We start from the raw sequence: 21,250 nt of genomic DNA, 5'->3' as shown, positions 1-21,250 counted from the left end.
TTTAATTTCTATTGTTTCAAAATTTTGAAATACATCACATTTCATACTGTATTTTTTTTTAATTTGTTGTTATATATGTGCGATTATTATCCATCATTATTGATGTCAAAATTCTACGTATTCTATGAGGACACCACATGGTATATTTCGTTCACGCTAATTATACTAATTCTATTATCGTCCTCGTCGATAAGCCATCGATAAATAACACGGGCTCTGATAACCTATTTTCGTCTCCCCAATGAGAATATCCACACACACGCATGTGTGTAGGTACTCGTATCGCATATTTTGATGGATGCCATCACCACTCAGGAGGGTGTGAGTAGGGGACAATCCCAGGGTGATAAAGGTTACACTCAGCGTAAGTGAGAACGCCTATCAAGATGGCCGAGTGTAAAAATGACCAGATGCAATCTCGCTCAAAATCTCGAGTCGTATAATTCGTGAGACCCTTTTTATTTGGCCACCGATCGCGTGAAATCGGCTTCTGCTGTGTGTGTGCTTGAAGATTGTATGGATCGCACCAGGCGGCCTCGGTGGGCGGGGGCGGGAGGGATGGAGATGAGGGGGGGGGGTGCAAGTTACAGGGGGGGTATCTGAGTTCAAGGACGGAAAAGCTCCCCGAGAGATTTAATATTCGCGTTCGGAATGCGTGACTTCCCAATACAAACTATGACACCAATCGCTCAATGTATGGAATTCAAATTACTCGCGGAAAAAGTTCAAACTCTCGAATTGCAAAGCTATACTTGTATACACGTAAAGCAAAAGGTTCTAGTTCCATAGCTGAAATTTCAAAGAAGCTATGTATTAAGATAAGTCTTATGTTTTTTTTATATATATTAGGTACAAGTACCTTTAAATGTAACAATACTTCTATAAATATCTTTTTCTTTTTTTTTTCTGTATCAAAAAATATTTAATTTTGTAGACCAATTCACTATTATGATTGTACTTCATCAAGTATCGTAACTTATATATATTTGATTGATTACATATTTTTGCTTTTTATAAGAATAAATGAAAAAATTAACTTTTATTTTTATTTACAAAATTGAGTGAAACGTATTATACTTAAAGTGCTCATTTTGTTTCTGTTTTTTTTTACAATTGTCATTTTTAATAATGTAAGAGTGGAACTGAAAAGTTACTCAATTCTTTAGAGCAGTTCCTAAATATTTAAAAACATTTGATCATATTGGTAAAAGTTAAAAAAAAAGTTTTTCAGTGACACTAACTTTAGACAACAGTTTCGAAATGCCATAGTCTTAACAAATAAAAAATTAAGTAGTTGAAAACGCCTTTGTAATTTTAACTATGATTTCTGTTAGTACCTATTAATATTGATATCATGTGTTTTTTAAGTAATATGTTACCTCTGTATGTTACCTTACATGTGAAACTAATCACCATTCCTAATTGGATTTTACAATGAAGATGAGGCTACAGACTTCATATGCAGTACCCTATACTGTTGAATAAAGTACAAAAAAGAAGACATATGTTATAAAAGGTTAATAGCAAAATAAAATGACACCACAATAAAAATCTTTATTTTCAAAAATATATTTTTTACATTACTTTACAAAAATATTTTCTTCGCTTTAAATATTCTTCAAAAATTATAAATTTACCAAAGTAAAACAAATAGATATTTCCTGTATTCCGCAATCTCATTTCTCATGTTTAGTAATATAAAATAATGAAATTAAAATGAAATTAATTGTCTTGAGCAGCTTATGTGAAAAAAAAATAAAAATAAAAATGTAAAAGTTTGTTTCTTCAAAATCTTAAATCTCCTAAACAATCGCGTTGAAATTTTGAAGTTACGTAACTTGTGTAAAACAACACACCTTTTATTCCATTATGGTAGTGCCATCTGTTGAACGTAACAGCAACACACGCAATGCTAAACATTGCTAATGGCGGATAGCGTGCTTCTTGACAGTTGCAGTCATTCAGCATTTACAATACATTCGATTACATTGTTGTTTCATTGATTTTCAATATTTTCATAGCTTCGCAAGCGTTTTGGAATTATAGATATAAGAACTTACTTTCACATTATACATAAGTACATATAAACTTTCTATTTTATTTCTTTTCCATTTTACCAGATTAAGCAACGACAGCTAGTTTTTAATTAAAAAAAGATCGGCTCAACATTTTTTTTCGGGTAATAAAATGATTCATCACAGAATATGACTTTTCACATTTTGTAAATTGAATTTGTATTGACATTTTGTCTATCCCAGTAAATAACTCATTAATGGTTCTTAGGGATTATTAGGAAACCTTATACAGTAGAGAAGCCCTACATAATACCGTCGCTCAATAGATCTAATCACAGTTATTCCTAAAGCTGGTGTGAATATGTAATAAATATAACATATGTGTACTTATAATTACGATTTCGAATATTCGTCTCCTGCGTCTCTTGTTAAAAGGTAATGTGAAAATCTTAATGAAGGTTTATAAAATATACCAACTAGAATTCATACTTGGAAAAAACCGTAAAAACCGAAAGTTTATAAAATTTATTAAAATAATATAAAGTATATACATAATATCATTTCAAGCCATATCATGTTTAAAAATAAAAATGTTGGTTTGTTCAAAATCTAAAATCTCAAAAAAGTTAATGACTGATTGCTTTCAAATTTGGACACAATTTTGGATTTGAATACCCGCACGAATAATTATATTTATAAAAATGACGGGTATTTTTTTATACAATTTATTATAATTTTTTGAACTTAACTGATTTTCTATTATTATTAAACAAATGGTGATGCCATTACTATCAAAAACAATAAAATATTTTTAATAAAAACAACACGCATGAGTAATAATTGCTCATGGCAAGCAGCGTGCTGATTGACAGATGCTATCGTTTAACATTTTGTATGTTTTTGATTGCTTTGTTGTTTCATAACATTCGCATCTACTTAGTACAAAAATAATAGTACCTAATATAAATGTACGAGTCATATTGATTAATGAATTAATAAAAAGATAATATTGTCGCCAGAGGTCTGGACCGCGATGGGATATGACTTATTTGTACATATGTCAGGCGCCGTGGCGTAGTTGCATAGACGCTCGACTGCAAAACTGGCGTCGCGGGTTCGTATCCCGCCATTTGCAAAATCAATTTAAAAATATTAATTTTCAATCGGTCTGGATGTTTGTGAACTCATAGATTCAAAGAAGAAACATCGTATCGCGTAAAAGTAAAAGATATATGTACTTTTAATGAGCTTATATTATGTTCTTAAAAGCCTCAACTTGTTTTCGAGTGATTTGGGCTCTAACAAACAAAGCAAATTTTCTTTGCTTTTCAAGCAAAGAAAATTATATCAATGACTATGTAAATGGTAAGTTTATTCAATCTTTATTGCTGTAAGACTAATCTGACAATGTCGCTAACGACAAAACAAATGAATTAAAAATGGAAAAAACTACGTTTGTAGTTGTTGTTTTTATTATTTACTACATAGTCTAGAATTATTTTACATAATTAATTTGACGACTAATTACCAATTTTTGTACTTTTATTTATTTTACAGAACAGTTACATCAAGTTATTCGGTTTTACGAGTAATAAATTATTCAACTAATAAAAGAAATCGAAGTTATAAATAGCGTTTTACTTAAAAATAGAAAAAAAGAATATCTTCTGAATTTTGACAATTATTTGTACATAAGGTAGATTTTTTAACCATCGCTGTATATAAATTGATGTACGTGTACATTGATAAGACTCAAAATAAATGTACCTACATGAGCTTATTATGACCTCCCGTGCTTTTAAAACAGACACACGTACGTGTTCTCTGCATAAATAATGAAAGTATTGTGCCTAAAATAAACAGAAAAACATTTTCCGAGAGAAAGGTTGAACATATTGGCGGAAGGGTTGTAGGTAGTATTTGTCACCCCAGCCGCCGTGTCGCCGGGGGGTAAACCCCAAACTACCGCCACCGACCTCGGGGTAACGTGGAGTGGGTATTTTTAGACACCCATTTACTGTCTATCTTCAAAGCAATAAAATACGTGATATCGTTTAAATTCCACGGCCACCTTTATTAAGCAGAGTGCTAGCTTTTGATACAAGAAAAATACGAGTGAGAGGATAAAATTATTCCAAAAAAGTATTTTATAATATTTAATAAATAAATAATAAAACCCTTATCCGCACCCCAATGGTGCATAGGGCACTGCGTCATGTAAACGCAGTGTTGTCTTGATCGCAAGCAAAGGTGATCAGCCCTCCGCTTCAGGTACCAGTCCAGGGTAGTATTGAATAAATATTACAGTGAAAAAATCACTTATATTTATTTTACCCCAGTTGGGAATCGAACCCGGATCGAATCGAATTAAATATTAATAATATTTAATACTCTTAATTTTCTATGCTCAATATTTTAAAGTTTGGATCAGTGTTTTTTTTTCCAATAAATGCTAACGCGATATCAATATTTTAAATAATTTCTTTTATTTTTTTTAAATATTCGCTTAAAAAAATAATTTCTACAAAAATGTACCAAATAATATTGAAATTAAGCAAAAAAAAATAGAGACAAAGCCATAGATATATATTTGTATTCATAAGTCCATTTAAAATGTGGACTTACAGTGAAAAGTCAATTAAAAAAATGATTTGGAAGATCCTCACCCCCTGTACGTATCCTAACTTCATCTAGCTAAAACCAACATGATTCTAGTAAACTACCGTCACTCAATATATCCCGTGCGCTTCAAATCAATGTAAAGACAGTGTTTTCCTACTTTTACAGAATTTACTCAGTATCATTTTTTTTTTAATTAATATACATCATTATGTCAAAAGCTAACGTTTATTTCGAAGTAATATGAAAATGATCACAATTATAATTACTAATAAATTTTCTTTAATTATTAATAAGTGCGCTTAGTACGTTAAAATTACTACATAGAAAACTATTTTATTTGTAGATAATCAAATTATCTAAGTTTTTTTTTGCTAGCTAATTTTAAAATTAATTATTTTTACATTATAGCTGGAAATACATTTTAGCTCATCTGGAAATGAAGTTCAATCAATATATGTTGATTTTTGTTATTATGCTTTACGTAGTTTATATATTCCGATTAATGTTTTTGTAGATTAATTAATAACTATGTATTACCATTGCAAAAATATGCTAAATCGCATAGACACACATTTACTCAATTAAATTACATAATAGATATTTAATGAATATTTATTTAAATGAACTTTTTGTCAAAATCTTTTATTGTTTACCTAATTTCAATGTTTAAAAAAATATGTTTAAAACAACACAAAAAACCCCATAATAAAGTATACACAGGCGTGTTTTCTCAGATGAATTACATAATGAGAAATTACTACTAATTTGTAAGCACTCTTCTTTAAAAAATTATATTAAGTATGAGAATGGTTTAAAAAAATATATTTAAAAAATATTATTTGACCATCCTTACATCCTTAAATAGTATAAATCGAAAAGACAAAGTATTCTTCCTTCCCCGACGAAGACAGCTATAAACGAGCGAGCACCTAAATGCCCTCATTCGATTTGGCCTAGATTACGACTGAAATAAGCGAGAAACAAATTAGCGCATCTTCGCGGCCTGGTAAATGCAGTTTGCACCGCACGAAATCAGCCAAGGACGAGCAGACGCTCGCGAGGTGGCAACACCAAGGCCGTTGGGTAATAATTAGCATGGACCAACTGCGAGGGGAGGGGCGGGGCGGGGATGCGGACTTTTCAGGCCGTCCATCCACACCGTACTCGGTCTTCTTCGGTAATCGAGTAATTAACGGCGACGGCAGACGCGGCGGCTCGGCTACAATAGATAAACAGCCCCGCCCCGAGCCGCTACATGCAATAAGCTCCGCTCTAGCTCTCCGCGAGACGGATTAGGATCGCCAATAATTGCCGTATTGATTGATGAGTCGCCGAGGTGTACCCGCCGCATCGCGAAACTGTCAAACTTTCAACTCAAAGTTTCGAGTGAGGCTTTTATGAAATGAAAATCATCATATATTTTACGAAATATATAATAAGTCTCATTCCATACTTTTATGGAATTTTAAGGCTTTTCTTACGTAAATTACTCGCAGATATTTCTGTACGAATGCAATATGACGATAATTAAAGGCATTCCTTAAAATTCCCTTGCGTCTTGTCAACTCCACAATAAAATGTCAAATTATTTTATCCTCCATAGTGTAGTGATTAGAGCGTTTGACTACCGTACTGGACGTCAGAATAAATATAAGTTATTTATAACCTTATATTTATTTTACTTGTATATCAACCTGCACCATACTACCAGACGCGTAGGACTTATCACGTGATTAGATATCTAGATAATACTGCACCTATGAGATGGAGTGCCCTGTGCACCTTTAGGTGCGGTTGGGGGTCAAAAAAAGAAGAAGAAGAAATAAAATATTCCCAAGTTAATAACTCAGTTCTTATCAATTGAAAATACCATATCTGGATAGCGCTTTGAAAAAAATATGTCTATGTAACACGAAAATTAAAATACAGTTTTTTGTTATTAACTTCAATGTAATAAGCTTGTTAACTAAGAAAAATCTAATATCAACGCGGTTCTACCCCAATATAAAACAATGCAACGAATAAAATGTATGTCTGCATTACGATCAATGTTCATCAGTCATAAAACACCGTCAAATATGAAATAATCTTTTCATATCCCTCCGCCCCAGTTATCTGCAGGAAGTCGATGCTACGGTGGAATATACAAGTGTGTATAGTATGAAACAAACAACCTCGTCCGAGACGTACTCGTAGCTCGGGGAATAGTCGGAAAGGCTTTGACGAATGCAAAATGGCGGAGAGCAAACATTTCCCATCCGCATCCCTACGAGAAAATGCTTGCGCTATCGTAAGTTTGCATTTCCCATACTATCCGGAGAAATCTAATGGGCATGATCCGTGGGTTATTTCCCGTGAGAGATGTTGCAATCAGATAAAGATTACCTAACTTTATCCGGGATATGTTGTGAACGTTTCAATTTTTATGGGATGGTGGAAAATCCACTTATAACATCTAGATATTAAAATCAGTCTGTGAAGATGAAAATATCAGTCTGTGAAGATACTTTTATGACGGAAAAAATAGTTTTTTTTACTAACGAACATATTAAGACACAAAGAAAATTATAATAGGTATTTATATTTTTAGATATATTTACACCCAAAAAATCATTTTAAGACGACGTCTGAAACCCGTTCACGTAATAATAAACTCTTTTTTTAATAAAATATAACATCACCATATAAAAACCTTTTCAGTTAGTTATCATTTCTTACACGTTCAACAGACACATTAATTTGTAAAATAGAATATTTGAATACCTTTGTGATCTTTATTATAGCACATTGTTCTTATAACGGACAAAAATATAACTAGATTAAACACATTTTACACTTCAGACAGACAAAATAATACTATTTGTTAATATATTTCACCATCTGACGAATATTTAATGATACTAAATGCAGGGTGATCAAAAGTATTATGTAACTTTCGTATAAGCGTCAGAAATAGGATTATTAAAATAATTATTTAGGATTTTATATCATGATTTGACTTGAAATAAGTATCAGAATTTTTAAAAATTAAAGTACTAACACCTTTTTGATTTAATTTTTAACGGAAATTTACATTCAGTATTTTCAGCGCACTGAAAACGGATTGATAAAATACTACAGAGCTTTTCGTAAGTATCATAAAATAAAAAGTAAAAGAAAATATTTTTGTAGAGGTTACATAACGCACAAAGTCATCCTACCTTTTACCTTGAAAAAATATACTATAAAATTTTCTGTATTTTACCACCAAATTTCAATTTTTATCTACCAAATTATAATACTATATAATACTGATTGCATTTATTATACAAGTGAAAAATTATTATGTGTTCTGTTCAATGAAAATGTCTTCAGTTTGTCCTAAAAGATTAATTTTACGGTCAATATTTCATAGAATTCTCAACAAACAAAAAAATATTTTAATAATTATTTGGTTAATACTTTATCATCACCTTGTACTGCTGATAAGCGTCTGTAGAATTCGATAACCCAATGAGAGCATTTTTACTAAAATTGTACAGATTATGCATACTCATTTGATCGTGAATTATATTTTGTTGGTTTAATCATTTAATTTTGTATCTCTCTCCGTGGATGGATGACTTATGCATAAGGAAGTGAACACGCTCGCTTGCTATGAGTGTTCACAACTCGAGTTTTAGTCAATCGATTAATGTCGCCCGTTTTAAAAAAATCTAATTTTTGATATAAATTTAAGATGAATCTTTTAAAACTTGTTTTATATACCATTTCTTTGTTCAAAGAGACTTGGGTTCGGTTGTATTATCTTTTTTTTTGAAAATTTAATACAAATTAAAATGTTCTAGAAGGTCTCATGACCAGGTTGGTACCTGACACAAAAAAATTACAAAAAAATTCAATTTAGCGACAATTCACAAGGAATGGCACAAGTAACAGAAATATAACCACTTTTCCTGTTCTCGTTGGAAAGAAGGTCTCTGAATTTTCATTCGAACACTGCCGGTCGATAAACCGCAAAATTCACGTAGCCTGCAGTTTTTCGGGGGATAAAACATTTAAACCATCGTAAAAGCGAGATTTCTGAAAGAAAAGCGGTTAGGGTTCATTCGGGGGTAGTTTCTTCATCGCGGGTCATCCTACTGTTACATAAGCCGGAAGGCGCGCGCACTCTGCGCATCTCACAGAGGCCATTTTCTTAACAATTTTCCACTTCCTACGGCAATGCGGAAATTGCAATTTTCATTTATGAAATAAGACTGGAATAGTGTAAGAGAGTACAAGGGGCTTATACCTCGGGTTTGGCATGTTACGTAAGGCGGGGCGACCGGCCCGAAGGGTAGGTCCGGGAAGGGTGAAAGAAAGAAAAAGGACTCACCCCAACTGGAACCGGTTCGGCCCAAGAACTGGCTGGTTTCCGAATTCCATAAGAACTGTCTGAAGCCCTCCCATCGGCCCAGTTCCGGCGGCGGGGAGTAATACTGTTCCGTCACCTTCTTGTCGGCCATGCCTGCGGTGTGGGTGTGCGGGCTGGGACTGGGCTCGGCTGGCGCTCGGCTGCTGGCTAGCGACGCGCACGCTCCGACCCTTCGATCTCTCGAACCCCCTCCCCGACCGAGCGCCTGCGCGCCGCGCGACAACTAAACGCGGGAAACTCCGAGCCTCTTTTCCACCGACCGAAACCGACTTTCCTCGCCGAATACGCGATTTTCACTGCCAAAACGATAACACATTATTCACAATAACCTATTACATCAGACCCTTTTTAAACAAAAAAACAAAAAATATATTTTACTGTCCTTTTTTGATTTTCCCGAAAGGTTTCGAATTCGAAAAAAGGCGATCGGGACGACATCTAGGCGAGTGTGCCGCGTCGCCTCCTGTGCGCCGGCTGCGGCGGCGGGAATGGGAATGTGTCTAACATGGCCAACTGAACAGTTCGTGTCTATTTAAATGGCATTAATAGACTTCAACTATGTTCATTAAGCGAAGATGTTCATTGGCACAATCAAATACTATGCAAAAAATAACCGTTTGGCTATTATAATACATTCAAATACATGAGCATTTAAATAACCTACATCATGGTATTGCCATGGCAAAAATATATCCGATCAGGTTTTTTTTTAATGAAAATTACATCAACAGTTCTTACACATTTTCATTTGAATGATATTCATAATAATACAAATCTATTTCATTGAAACATGGATATCGCATATGATAAAACTATACCTCTCAATAATACGAGGAAAAACAAAAAGAGGGGAGGCAAAAATAACTTACGTTTATTACACACACAATACTTGACATGACTTTATTGGATAATATTATTTATTTGCATTGCTATAATTAACCCTTAATCAGGAATATGATTATATTTATTATTCAAAATTAACTCACCGAAAACGCCAGTCTTTCCTAGATTTTGAAAGACTGGAAGCTTAATATTAAATACTTAAATAAAACATAACGCTTCATCATATGTTTGAAAAATCCTATTTATTTAAGTCAGTTATTTATTAGCAACGCCATCGAACACAATTGTAATTAGAAAAATGCATGTTGTCAAAAATGACAGGTGAAAATAAATATAAAACAAGAAAAATTGATAACCTGTCATTTGTCAATAGTGGTTCTATTTTTGAACATTTCACATGAACTTAATATCATTGATATACCTATGGACGGTACCTACATATTTATTTCATACTTTTGTGTTTTATTTTGAAATTTTAAGTAGTATATTTCTACTACTTTACTTTTGAATGTTAAATATGTACCACTCCTATTAAGAATCTCTGGTGAAAAATATTGAGATGAATTTGACATCTTAAAGACGAATTTAACATTGCTAAATACCCCACTCCTTTTTAGGATCTATGGTGAAACATATTGAGATGATTTTGAAATCTTGAAGATGATATTTAACATTGTTAAATACCACTCCTATTTAGAATCTATGGTGAAACATATTTAGATGAATTTGAAATCTTGAAGATGATATTTATCATTGTCAAATACCCCACTCCTTATTAGAATCTATGGTGAAACATATTGAGATGAATTTAACATTTTTAAATACCACTCCTATTTAGAATCTATGGTAAAACATATTTAGATGAACTTGACATCATTAAACACTGCATAGATACATATATCCATAAAGTAACTGCTGAAAAAAATTATGAATTTTTTATTATTTAAATTTTTTTAAATATTTTGAAACTAATATTTTAAAGGTTTGTATAAATTAATTTTATATTCTCTTATGCAATTGAAGACCTTGGTAAAATTAGCGTTTTTAAAATGCATAAAATAAAATAAACGTTTTATACACATTACCGAAACATAAAATTTGGTAAATAATTTAAACGTGTTACCTTTACTTTCGAAGATGTTGTTAGGTGGGGAAGGCAATGAAGATGATAATGATATGCGCATCTAGGAAGTATGGAACCATCCAGACTCCCCCACATTGCACTGCACGGCCAACTTCAAGGTGGACGACTTCTACGTAGACCACCAAAGAGATGGACTGACAGCTGGGAATCGACATGGCAGGAAGCTTATCCTCCTTAAAAATAAGCCACAAAGCTTACACCAGGAAGAAGAAAAGGAAGAAGATTTTTATTATTGTTTTACATTACATAACTCATAACCTAATTGTCCAAATTACATAGGCGTAAAACTGATTACATTGCCTTCGTAATGTTGGTAATGAAATTAATACTGCGTTACAATGATGCGATGCCCTATGCACCATCTGAATGAAGATAATAGTTAATAAAAAAAATTAAAAACTCAATAAAAATTAACGTTATACTTACCTATCGTATTATTACCCTAAGGCTCTGAATTTCGAAACAAACACCAATCTTTACTATCATGACGTTTCACGGTTGATTCACGACTGGGTGTACTCACTAATTTAAGTACAATCTGAATTTATATTAAAAAATTATATCAAACACTGATTTTTTTAAGTTTACAAAGTTGTATGTTATTGTTTTAAAACACATAAAAATCAATTTTGTGACAACTGTTTCACCTAGTTGAGGCTTTTTCAAACATGTGAAATGCCATAACTAGGCGAAACAATTGTTACAAATTTGATTTTTATGTGTTTTTTAAACAATAAAATACAACTTATTACACGCAAAAAATCAGTGTTTGATTTAACATTTAATACATAAATTAAAATGGAGCTTTAAAAATTAAACGCTAAATCCATAAATAAATTAATAATTATCATTATAGTACTTAAATTATTGACCTAGACTTGCGACTGAAACGTTTGACTGATGACCTTGCACTCAAAATAACATTTTATCAATCCAATGCAGTTCTCTGTACCTCTTTCCTTAGCCCAGATAAGAGAAAAAAAAATAATTTAAAGATAAGTCTCTAACTGGTTAATGAGTCTGTATGTTTGTGAAGTTTATTTTTCTATGGGTGAAATATTAAGACATATTCTAAAAGAACAATAACTATTGGGAAATAAAGTAAAAAAGCGTTCAAATCAGATGTTATAAACAAAAGCGCAGGTCTGATCACCTTGACTTCATGTGAGTAACGTTCAAGATAACACCGAGGCAGTGCCCTATGCACCACTGGGTGCGGATAATTGTAAGAAGAAGTAAGTAACAAACAAAAACCTAATAGCGGAATCTAAACAAGTGCACATTGAAGTCCTTGTATCGAGCGTAAAGTATGAAAGCAAAGCATTAATATGGCGAGAAGGATGAACGTAGATTGATAATAGTCGAAAAGCGGTCACTCAGACAAATTATGTATGATAATGTGTTTGAATTGTGAAAAAAAAATAGGCTAGGATGAGATAAACATTTTCGTTGAAATTAAGAAAGGAGAGTCAAAATATAGTCATTAAAAAGGCAAAATAGAGGGTCGACAAGGTGTGGGCAGAAGACAAAACTCCTGGCTCCGGAATATACGAGATTGGACGGGGATCAGGACCGTCGAGGCGCTGTTTAGAGCTGCCCAAGACAAGAACGATTACTCTTCAAAGATAGTCGACGTCAGGGGGACCTAACATGACACGAACAGAAGAAGAAGAGTTAAAATGGTTTTGACATGTGGAATGTCGCATTATGGAAGAACGAAAGACTACACGAGCCAAATGTACTTGGTAGAAAGACGAGGAAAACTTGACAAAATCATGTTATGCGTCGGAATAATCGGTGGCAATGTATGAAAAGCGTGAATCTGAATGCGGAAAGAATATACGCAAAAACAGAGTAGTGTGGCATTCTATCCTATCTGCCCAAGCCCGCGAGAAACAACGTGATAGTAAGTTAATTGGAATAAAAATATTGTTCATCGCTTTATTTTGAAGAAAAATGAAATTCAGTAATTTATGAAATGGAATTTGACAAGTTATTATTATTTAGTTCAATTCGTTGACGATGAAATGCTAAGAAAGTATCTTTCTTATTGAGTTGATAAAGAGTTACAATATTTGCGTTACTTAGGCGTATTTAGTTCATTGGTACAATAATAATGGTATCGCTCTTTCATTAATTAAGGCATTAATTTTTTAGAGATTCCACTGTTAAATTTTCTCACAAAATAAATATTTTAAACTGTCAAATTAAACTTGATATTTAGAAAATGTTTTAATATTAATGTAAATCAAATTATAAAATTGCTACATCTGTTACACAAAAATGAAAGCTTTAGCAAAGACGCAAATATAGTTATATTTTTTATGCTATTTTTATTAACAAATATTCCGGTAGATGGACTTCATCCAGCGTTATATTCTGTTGGTGCCCGCTTAGAGGTTTGATTATATAAGCGCCCTTTAAGTTTTCACCATATTCCTTTTTCATACAATTTTACGTTTCTTCATCATACTGTGTTATTTTTTACTACGTGGAATTCCTTAGTAATTTTCATAACACTACACGTCCTTTCGTTTAAGATCATCTTCAAATCGGACTCCTATTTAAAAATCTTTTTCTTTCCACACTTGCTCCACAATGGATGTATGTATGTTTTTGCAACATATAAATTAGATACTCAGAAAATATGTTATGTCCAACATTTTGTGGCGATTTTCATATTTTATATTTGAGCAAAAATGTGTCTAATTTGGTTGTGACGATATACCGAGTAATATCGGAGCAACCGAATTATTTCCATGACCTGTTTTATTTTTCCCAACGCAATTATTCCTTTTTACTTCATACCAAGGTATTCTCATGAAAGCTCATTCATATAAATCATGCAAAATTACCGGGAAATGACACACGTGTTTAAAAAACAAACACACACACACATATATTATTACTTTTGAATTTTTTTAAAGGTTAATGTGAAAAATACATCACAAACACCCAGACCAATTGAAAATAAATATTTCTTGAATTCATTTTGCAATTGGCGTGAATCGAACCCGTGACGCCAGTTTCGCAGTCGAGCGTCTACCCAACTACGCCACGGCGCATGTTCATAAGCTCAAAATACTATATACAAATAAATTCACGAATGTGAAAACGTAAATTTCAGTATGAAAATATCGGAAATTTTCCATGATCTGCTCGCTTCATCAAACCCTCATCCGCACCTAATGAATAGGTGCATAGGGCACTGCATCATATAAACGCAGTGTTATCTTGATCGTTAGCACAGGAAGGAAAGGTGATCAGCCCTCCGCTTCAGGTACCAGTCCAGGGTAATATTGAATAAATATGTATTACAGTGAAAATAATCACTTATATTTATTTGACCCCTCTGGGAATCGAACCCGGGACCTCCAGTACGGTCGCCGAGCGTGCTGACCATTACACTACGGAGGCGGACTGTTTTCTTACAAACTAATATTCATCAAATCATAAATGTAACAAAATATGACAATGATTATAGTCTGCGTCACCCAGAGATTCGTTTGACATAGTGAGAGTGATACTATGTATAATACCATACACATTTCACATACTATTCATCAAATCGAATAATTGCACGGACATTTTCATATTGACAACAAAGTAATCGGTTCTGAAATTTTAGTTTTCAGTTTTTTAAAACCGTAATGACTTCATCGACCGGGAGGGGGCTACAGGACTCCAATTCTCGTTTACGGGGGTGAGATTTACGATTCTATGTGTTAAAAATTTCAGTAAATTTCAAAACCTTTAAGTTTTTTCTTTTATATAACTCCTAACTCATCTCAAATTGTAGTAGTACTAATATTTGAGAGAATGAGTTCCATAATTTTTAATCTTATCTTCAGCATGTATTCTTAAATCGAAATTTCGCTTGGGAATAGATTAATAATTATTTTATGCGAATTGAAACAAAATCATACGTGTTTAACCCGTCAGTTCCCAATGATAAAATTCCATCAATTCGAACGTAAATTTCCACAGAAAAAAAAAACATACTATTTTTTTTTTTTAAATCAACTTAAAATATGATAATTGATTTTGTTGTATGTGGAGCACCCTGATAGTTTTTTTTAATACTTTCTTGCTATCAAAGATGAAAAAGAATATGGAAGTCTGGGCATTTACGGGGCTGACTACCGTCATAGACTGGTTAAGGTGATCACTTTACACACGTGTGACATTTACCAATTCTATCCATTATTGGCAACCACACTACTCAAATTCTTGGAAGTTCTATATATATGAACCAATTTCTAATCCTTGTTCTTGAATAACTAGAACTTCACTAGAGACATTGTAAAGTGATCACTTAATAATAATAAAACCCTTACCGCACCCCAATGGTGCATAGGGCACTGCTTCATATAAACGCTGTGTTATCTCGATCGTTTACACATGAAGGAAAGGTGATCAGCCCTCCACTTCAGGTACCAGTCCAGTGTAATATTGAATAAATATTAGAGACATGTTTCAATTTAATTAGATTTTTTAAAATAATATATTCCCATTGTTCACTTACATGCAATGAATACATGATCAGTATATATTTCAAATATTTTTAATTACCTTCATATGTTTATTACCATAGCAACAAGTTAAGGATAAAAATATTTAAATATACAACCAAGAAAGACAATGTATAGGTAGTTCAATGGTAATCAATATTTTTTGTTTTTATGGTGTAAAACAAATATATGAGCATATTTAATGAGATGTTAAAAAATTATTGGAAAATAACACCCATATTTGGAGATTATCCAGATTTGTGAACGAGTATTTGGACACACTCAAAATGTTGAAAATAGGTTAGGTAAGAAACAGAATGTGAGCTGGCGGGTCGGTACATCTTGCACTTCTCTCCGTGTAAGATCGGGATCAGCATCTGGGTACGTAATCCCCGTTGGGTTATGCCGTTTTTTCACTTAGTATTTCATTGGGCAGACCTTGCGGCCCATCACTGCGCTAAGTGACCACTTATCCCCAATCCTCCGCGCTGGCGACTCGTGACGTCACCGTCCGGTGGCTCCGCGCTGCGATGCAATCCGTATCAAGGACGAAAATCCTACTTGGCGAGGAGTCCCAACACACCTCGTTAAATTTTATCAATAATTATTATTTGAGCCTTGCATTCTTACCTTATTTATAAGTGTCATTTATAATAATGAATCGATTATCTTTTTCTTTGTTAATAATGTTTAATTACACGTTAATACAATATTGTAATAATAATTGGTAATAACCTCAATGAAACTATAAAAAATGGATTTGAATAAATAATTAGTCATATAACATCCTTAAAAGGAATACTAAATTGGGATCGTCCAGGATAGGTCGGCTGTCCAAACTCAAAATACAGTGAGGGATATTTTTTTTGTAGTACGTTTTTTTTTTGCATTTTTGTGCTAAGTAGAATCTACTTAGTTCCTTACTGTGTTTTGAGTTTGGTCAGCCGAGGTATTAAGTGATCTATTCCCGAATCTTGTTGCCAAACGGTTACTAGATTACTAAACTAATATTCTAGTGAAGTTGTTACTAAACATATGAAAAAAATACGACATTGGAAAGGCACTGTGAAGCAGGGGGCGCAGGAACGACGCGAACATTGTTTATTTTCCGGGAATCGTTATTTTTCCCACGTAATTTTTACGATTGTTTAGTATTCTATGGTTAAATTAAGTAAGTACAAGTACATTATGTCACGCAACAGAGTGAGATAAGAAAAATCACATTAATGGATCAGTAGCGAACGAACATAACGAAATCAAAATAATGTTTTGTCTAAAGAATTTTAATTAAATGTTTAGGAAAACTTTAAATTTAAATTCAAATTCAATTTAAATTTAAATTTCGTCGAAGAGGTACTAGGCAAAAATCTGTGTTTGCAGTATTTGTACATAATGCAAACTATGCCATGTTCTCTCCTATTCCGCGGCTTCACATGTTAGCCAATGCTTTTGATGGTATAATATGGATTTATTTAATATATTGTTATCCACCTTGAAGTCTGTACTTTCTCAGCATTTCTTCTCCATGTTATAATGGATAAATTTAAACGTTGTGTTTCACTCTCTCTCGCTGCTCGCTGATAGTGGTTGAAGGAGACGTGTATTTACCAGTGCTTACTATTTGTTAGTTTATTATTATTTTATGTTATAAGACTTTTCGTTTGTCTATTAGTTTATTCATTAGTGTATTTTAATATAAGTTACTGTATAAATGTATTATGTTAAAGGTTTTAGCCGTTCAGTAAATAGATAAATTAAAAAAATTAAAAAATAAAACCCTTATCCGAACCCAATGGTGCATAGGGCACTGCGTCATATAAACGCAGTGTTATCTTGATCGTTTACACATGAAGGAAAGGTGCAGTCCAGGTACCAGTCCAGGGTAATATTGAATAAATATGACAGTGAAAAAATCACCAATATTTATTTTACCCCCCTTGGGAATCGAACCCGGCACCTCCAGAACGGTAGCCGAGCGTGCTGACCATTAAATAGATAAATAAATAAGTAAAACCTTAACACATGAATACGTATTACAATTATTTGATCGAATGCATGCATTATCGACATTGAACTAAATAACAGTAGACAACGAGTTTTCTTGGTTCACAACTTTCCACTTTCTTGATCATGACCATATCAACTTGTTATATCAATAAGTGCATGTGCAATGTGCATTACTTTGTCTCTTTACTTGAGCATTAGAAAATAGTTTTTAGAAAGTTATTTTAGTGACAATTATATTCACTATACTAGTATACTTAATTGAACTGTTTTAATGGAAATATAAACTTATATCAATAATAAATTTTAAAAATGTATACAAAATTATATTTTTTAAATAATGTACATATCACTCACTCCTTTCAATAACGTCAAATATAAAAAATCGTAAATTTTCAATTGTGCATGTTTTCGGAATACCCCAAAAATGTACAATATCCCAGCAAAAGCGGCATATTTTTAACTTAATATTTACCCGCTACAGGGCAGAAAGTGTTGTTTTTGCATTTTGAAGAAAAGGTATTGTTTAATTATTTTTTTTTAAATACTAATTATATTTCAAATTAAGAAAAAACATTCAGGTTTTATCTAAAAAGATCTGTTGCACGGTAAAAAGTTCAATAAGTGGCTTGATATTCATTTTTAATACATTTTATTATATTTTTGAAACTTTAAAAACGATCTCCTGAAAAATCAAGTTTTTTGATATATGGCGTTGTTGAAAGGAGTGAGCGATATATATTTAATATAATTCAAGTCTTATACTGACATTTCTTGGTGGAACTGCATTTTATAGAATAAAATGACAACTATTTAGTTTTTCCACATAAATTTTATTTGACTAGTGGCCAGTTTTCGTCGTAACCGACATCATCGGATGATGTCGGTTACGATGAAACCCTGTCGCTGGTCAAATCAAATTTATGTGAAAAAAATATGTATTATAGTTATTATTTTATTCTTTATTTTATATAACGTACTCTGTCTTGTAGTAGGTTATTCAAAACAATCAATTTTAAAAAACGGGTAAAATATTTAAATTCGCTTGTAGTAAAATTATTTTATTTCCATATGGTTACACTGTTTTCTTCACTGTTATTCAGCTTTATTTTTATTTTTATTTTTATTTTTATCTTTCAAATAACTTGTAATGATTATATATACCTTTTTATATAATTTAATGTAATAAGATATAATAATAATAAATGATTCCGTACATTGAGTGAAGTTTTTTTTTTTATATAAAATAATTTAAGAAAAACTCTTGAATATTGAGTAGATTTATTTGTTGTATAAATTACACACGTTACTCCAAATGTAACATTTTATTTTATTCTATTTCATTCTATTTTATTTTTAGTCAGTGCTTCTGTTTATCAAACTAAAACATTCTAACAACACTTACAAAAAAAGTTTTTAGCACTAACACATTCACGCAAAAGGGAGTTGTGATTTTCTATTGATGAAAATACTTTTGGCCTGGCGGGCCAGGGGGCAAGGGAAAGCGTCGGATGGGCAGCTGAGGGGGTCCTGGCGGGTACTTGGCTCCCGGGGGAGGTATCTTGGGTCCCCCTCTGAGACCACTGTTACCCCCGAAGGGGTTCGGAGGGAAGCGATGACCTCCAGAAGGATGATGACTGTCTAGAGGCTTCGGTTTATAAACACTCGGTTTGGGTCCGAGCTGACTGGACTGGTGAGATATAGCCGGGCGTCCTCCACCAGGGTGCGAAGGGAACTGGCTACCAGGTTTCGGCTGTGGGAATGAGGGATACGCGCTGTGGGCGTCATGCTGGGCAACCTGGCCACTGTACGTCACTTTCTGAGGAGAGTGCACTGGAGATGGTTTGCTAGATTGAGGTCGGTATGAATTTCCTCCACTCGAGTATTGACTCTGGTACTCCGGCTGTTCACTCACACTGTACGAGGGTTTCTTGCTGCCCGAAGATATCACTTGAGAGAACTGCGAAGCTCCTGGAGATATGTGGGCCTGGACAGGGAACGCTCCGACTCCTTGACTAAACCCCCCACTGTGGTACTGGTTGGACACTCCGAGGTTGGCAGGGCGCTGGACGCTTCCTTGCCCTACGATCAGATCGTCTCCGTGGCTCAAACTCCCTCCGGTATAAGTGGAATACTTTCCTATGTCCGACTGTCCGTCGCTGTTAGGAAAGTTGACATTTTGACTGTGCTTATAGCTTCCACCCAGCCCTTCTATGGACAACCTCGAGACCTGCGAAGCGTCCTGCCCGGAACTAAACCCGCTGAGGTCTCCCGCATGCCACTGGTTATCACTGACACTAGATTCTAGATGCACTGGGTTTTCGGGCTTGTGCCAACCGCCGTGTTGCGGATGGCCAGGATTGAAGTGCTCCTGAACCTTGATCACGTCTGCCGCCACATGCTCGTCGTCTTCGAAGGTGACTCCCTTGTTCGACGACTGTTTCGACTTCGTATCAACTTTGTAACTATGTGTGCTGATGATACATAGCCCGAAGATTATCTGCAAATGAAAAAATGACAATTAGTTTATCAACTCTTAAAACAATAAATAAAATGCAACAATTACTCTATTTACTTATAACTTCTCACCAAAAAACTGCATTCCTTTGATAACCGCATCTTTTCCCTCAATGAAGGCTTTTAGTTAGTCTATCAGCTTATATATTGGCATCAGAGGGTTCATTGACATTCGATTTCTTACCAGGGCCAGATCATTATGAAATATTTTATTACTTTAAAATAATTTGTACATTTAGCTGAATATTTTTATCGACAATGTTTTTTAGAAGCGCTATTTATAAAGTATTATACTTTAAAACGAATAAGTAAACTGTCAAAATTGATAAATTTGTATGTTGAAATAAATTTAATTTAAAATTTGTTTATATACACTAGCTGAAATATTTTATTCGATAAATAAGTCTCATTTTTCCCAATAAACTTCATTTACTATAACATTCTTTCAGTGTTAAATATAAAAAAAATGTTCTTTCAAACAAAACACCAGAATTATGGTGATAAGTTGAAAATAATAAATAAGGGCTAAAGTTTTCTATAATTTTTTTTTTCAAAAAACATATCCATTATTTATTGATTTAGCGTTTAATTTGTAGAACTCCATTTTAATTTATGTATTAATTTTTAATTAAACACAGATTTTTTGAGTCTACTAAGTTGTATTTTATTAACAAAAACACATAAAAAAATATGTCGTCTACTGTTGTCTCCCATAAATTATTGCAGCAAGTGTTAAAACTGTCACTTAGAATTGTATGGCTACATAAGGACCGTAGTCCATTTGATCTTCACGTTCGTTTGATAATGCCCTAACAAGGAGAAACAATTGTCACAATATATTTTTTTATATGTTTGTATTAATAAAATGCAACATAGTAGACTCAAAAAATCTGTGTTTGATTTAAAATTATTACATTAAATACATACAAATTGCATCGATGTTTTTTTTTAATTCAATAAATAAATAACTGACCCAGGCCTGTGCCACATAAGAAACCAGAACTGTTAGCGGAGGTAGAGGAGGCACTTACTCCTCGTATGCTAGTACTGCATGGATTAGGAGGGTTCGTCTAATTAAATGATGTACCCCATTGTGTCCTAGATAAAAGCATCAAGTGAAAAAAAAAATAATTTAGAAAAATTATCTTAGTAACATAAGTTCTTAAAATTTAAAATATATTTTCGAAATACTTTTCAG

General features: G+C 33.1%; 2 protein-coding genes across 3 annotated transcripts in view; both read right to left on the bottom strand.

Moving 5' to 3' along the window:
• Window positions 1–10,171, bottom strand: part of LOC148305634 (sodium/potassium-transporting ATPase subunit beta-2-like) — a 63,165-nt gene extending 52,994 nt beyond the window's left edge. Inside the window, exons 1-2 of one of the 2 annotated variants that reach the window (XM_088266391.1) lie at window positions 10,020–10,171; window positions 8,995–9,329 (exon numbers count right to left, since the gene is read on the bottom strand). In XM_088266391.1, the coding sequence (XP_088122517.1) occupies window positions 8,995–9,124 (130 nt within the window). In that variant the 5' untranslated portion in view covers window positions 9,125–9,329; window positions 10,020–10,171. Of the gene's footprint in view, window positions 1–7,400; window positions 7,493–8,994; window positions 9,330–10,019 lie in introns of those variants that run through there. The other variant, XM_088266392.1, reaches the window with a different exon arrangement.
• An 8,628-nt stretch (window positions 10,172–18,799) lies between these two features.
• LOC148305633 (uncharacterized) lies at window positions 18,800–20,326 on the bottom strand. The gene is made up of 2 exons (XM_088266388.1): window positions 20,125–20,326; window positions 18,800–20,035 (listed from the first exon to the last, which is right to left on the bottom strand). The coding sequence occupies exons 1-2, from the start codon at window positions 20,152–20,154 to the stop codon at window positions 18,992–18,994; spliced, it is 1,074 nt and encodes a 357-aa protein (XP_088122514.1). The 5' UTR covers window positions 20,155–20,326; the 3' UTR covers window positions 18,800–18,991.
• Between the last annotated feature and the right edge of the window lie 924 nt (window positions 20,327–21,250).

This window comes from Brachycentrus maculatus, unplaced genomic scaffold, assembly GCF_059751285.1.
Source record: "Brachycentrus maculatus isolate JH-2025_06_01 unplaced genomic scaffold, ASM5975128v1 h1tg000267l, whole genome shotgun sequence".
Classification (NCBI taxonomy): domain Eukaryota; kingdom Metazoa; phylum Arthropoda; class Insecta; order Trichoptera; family Brachycentridae; genus Brachycentrus; species Brachycentrus maculatus.
Note: the sequence above shows the minus strand (reverse complement) of the source record. Positions and strands in the feature narration are given on the sequence as shown.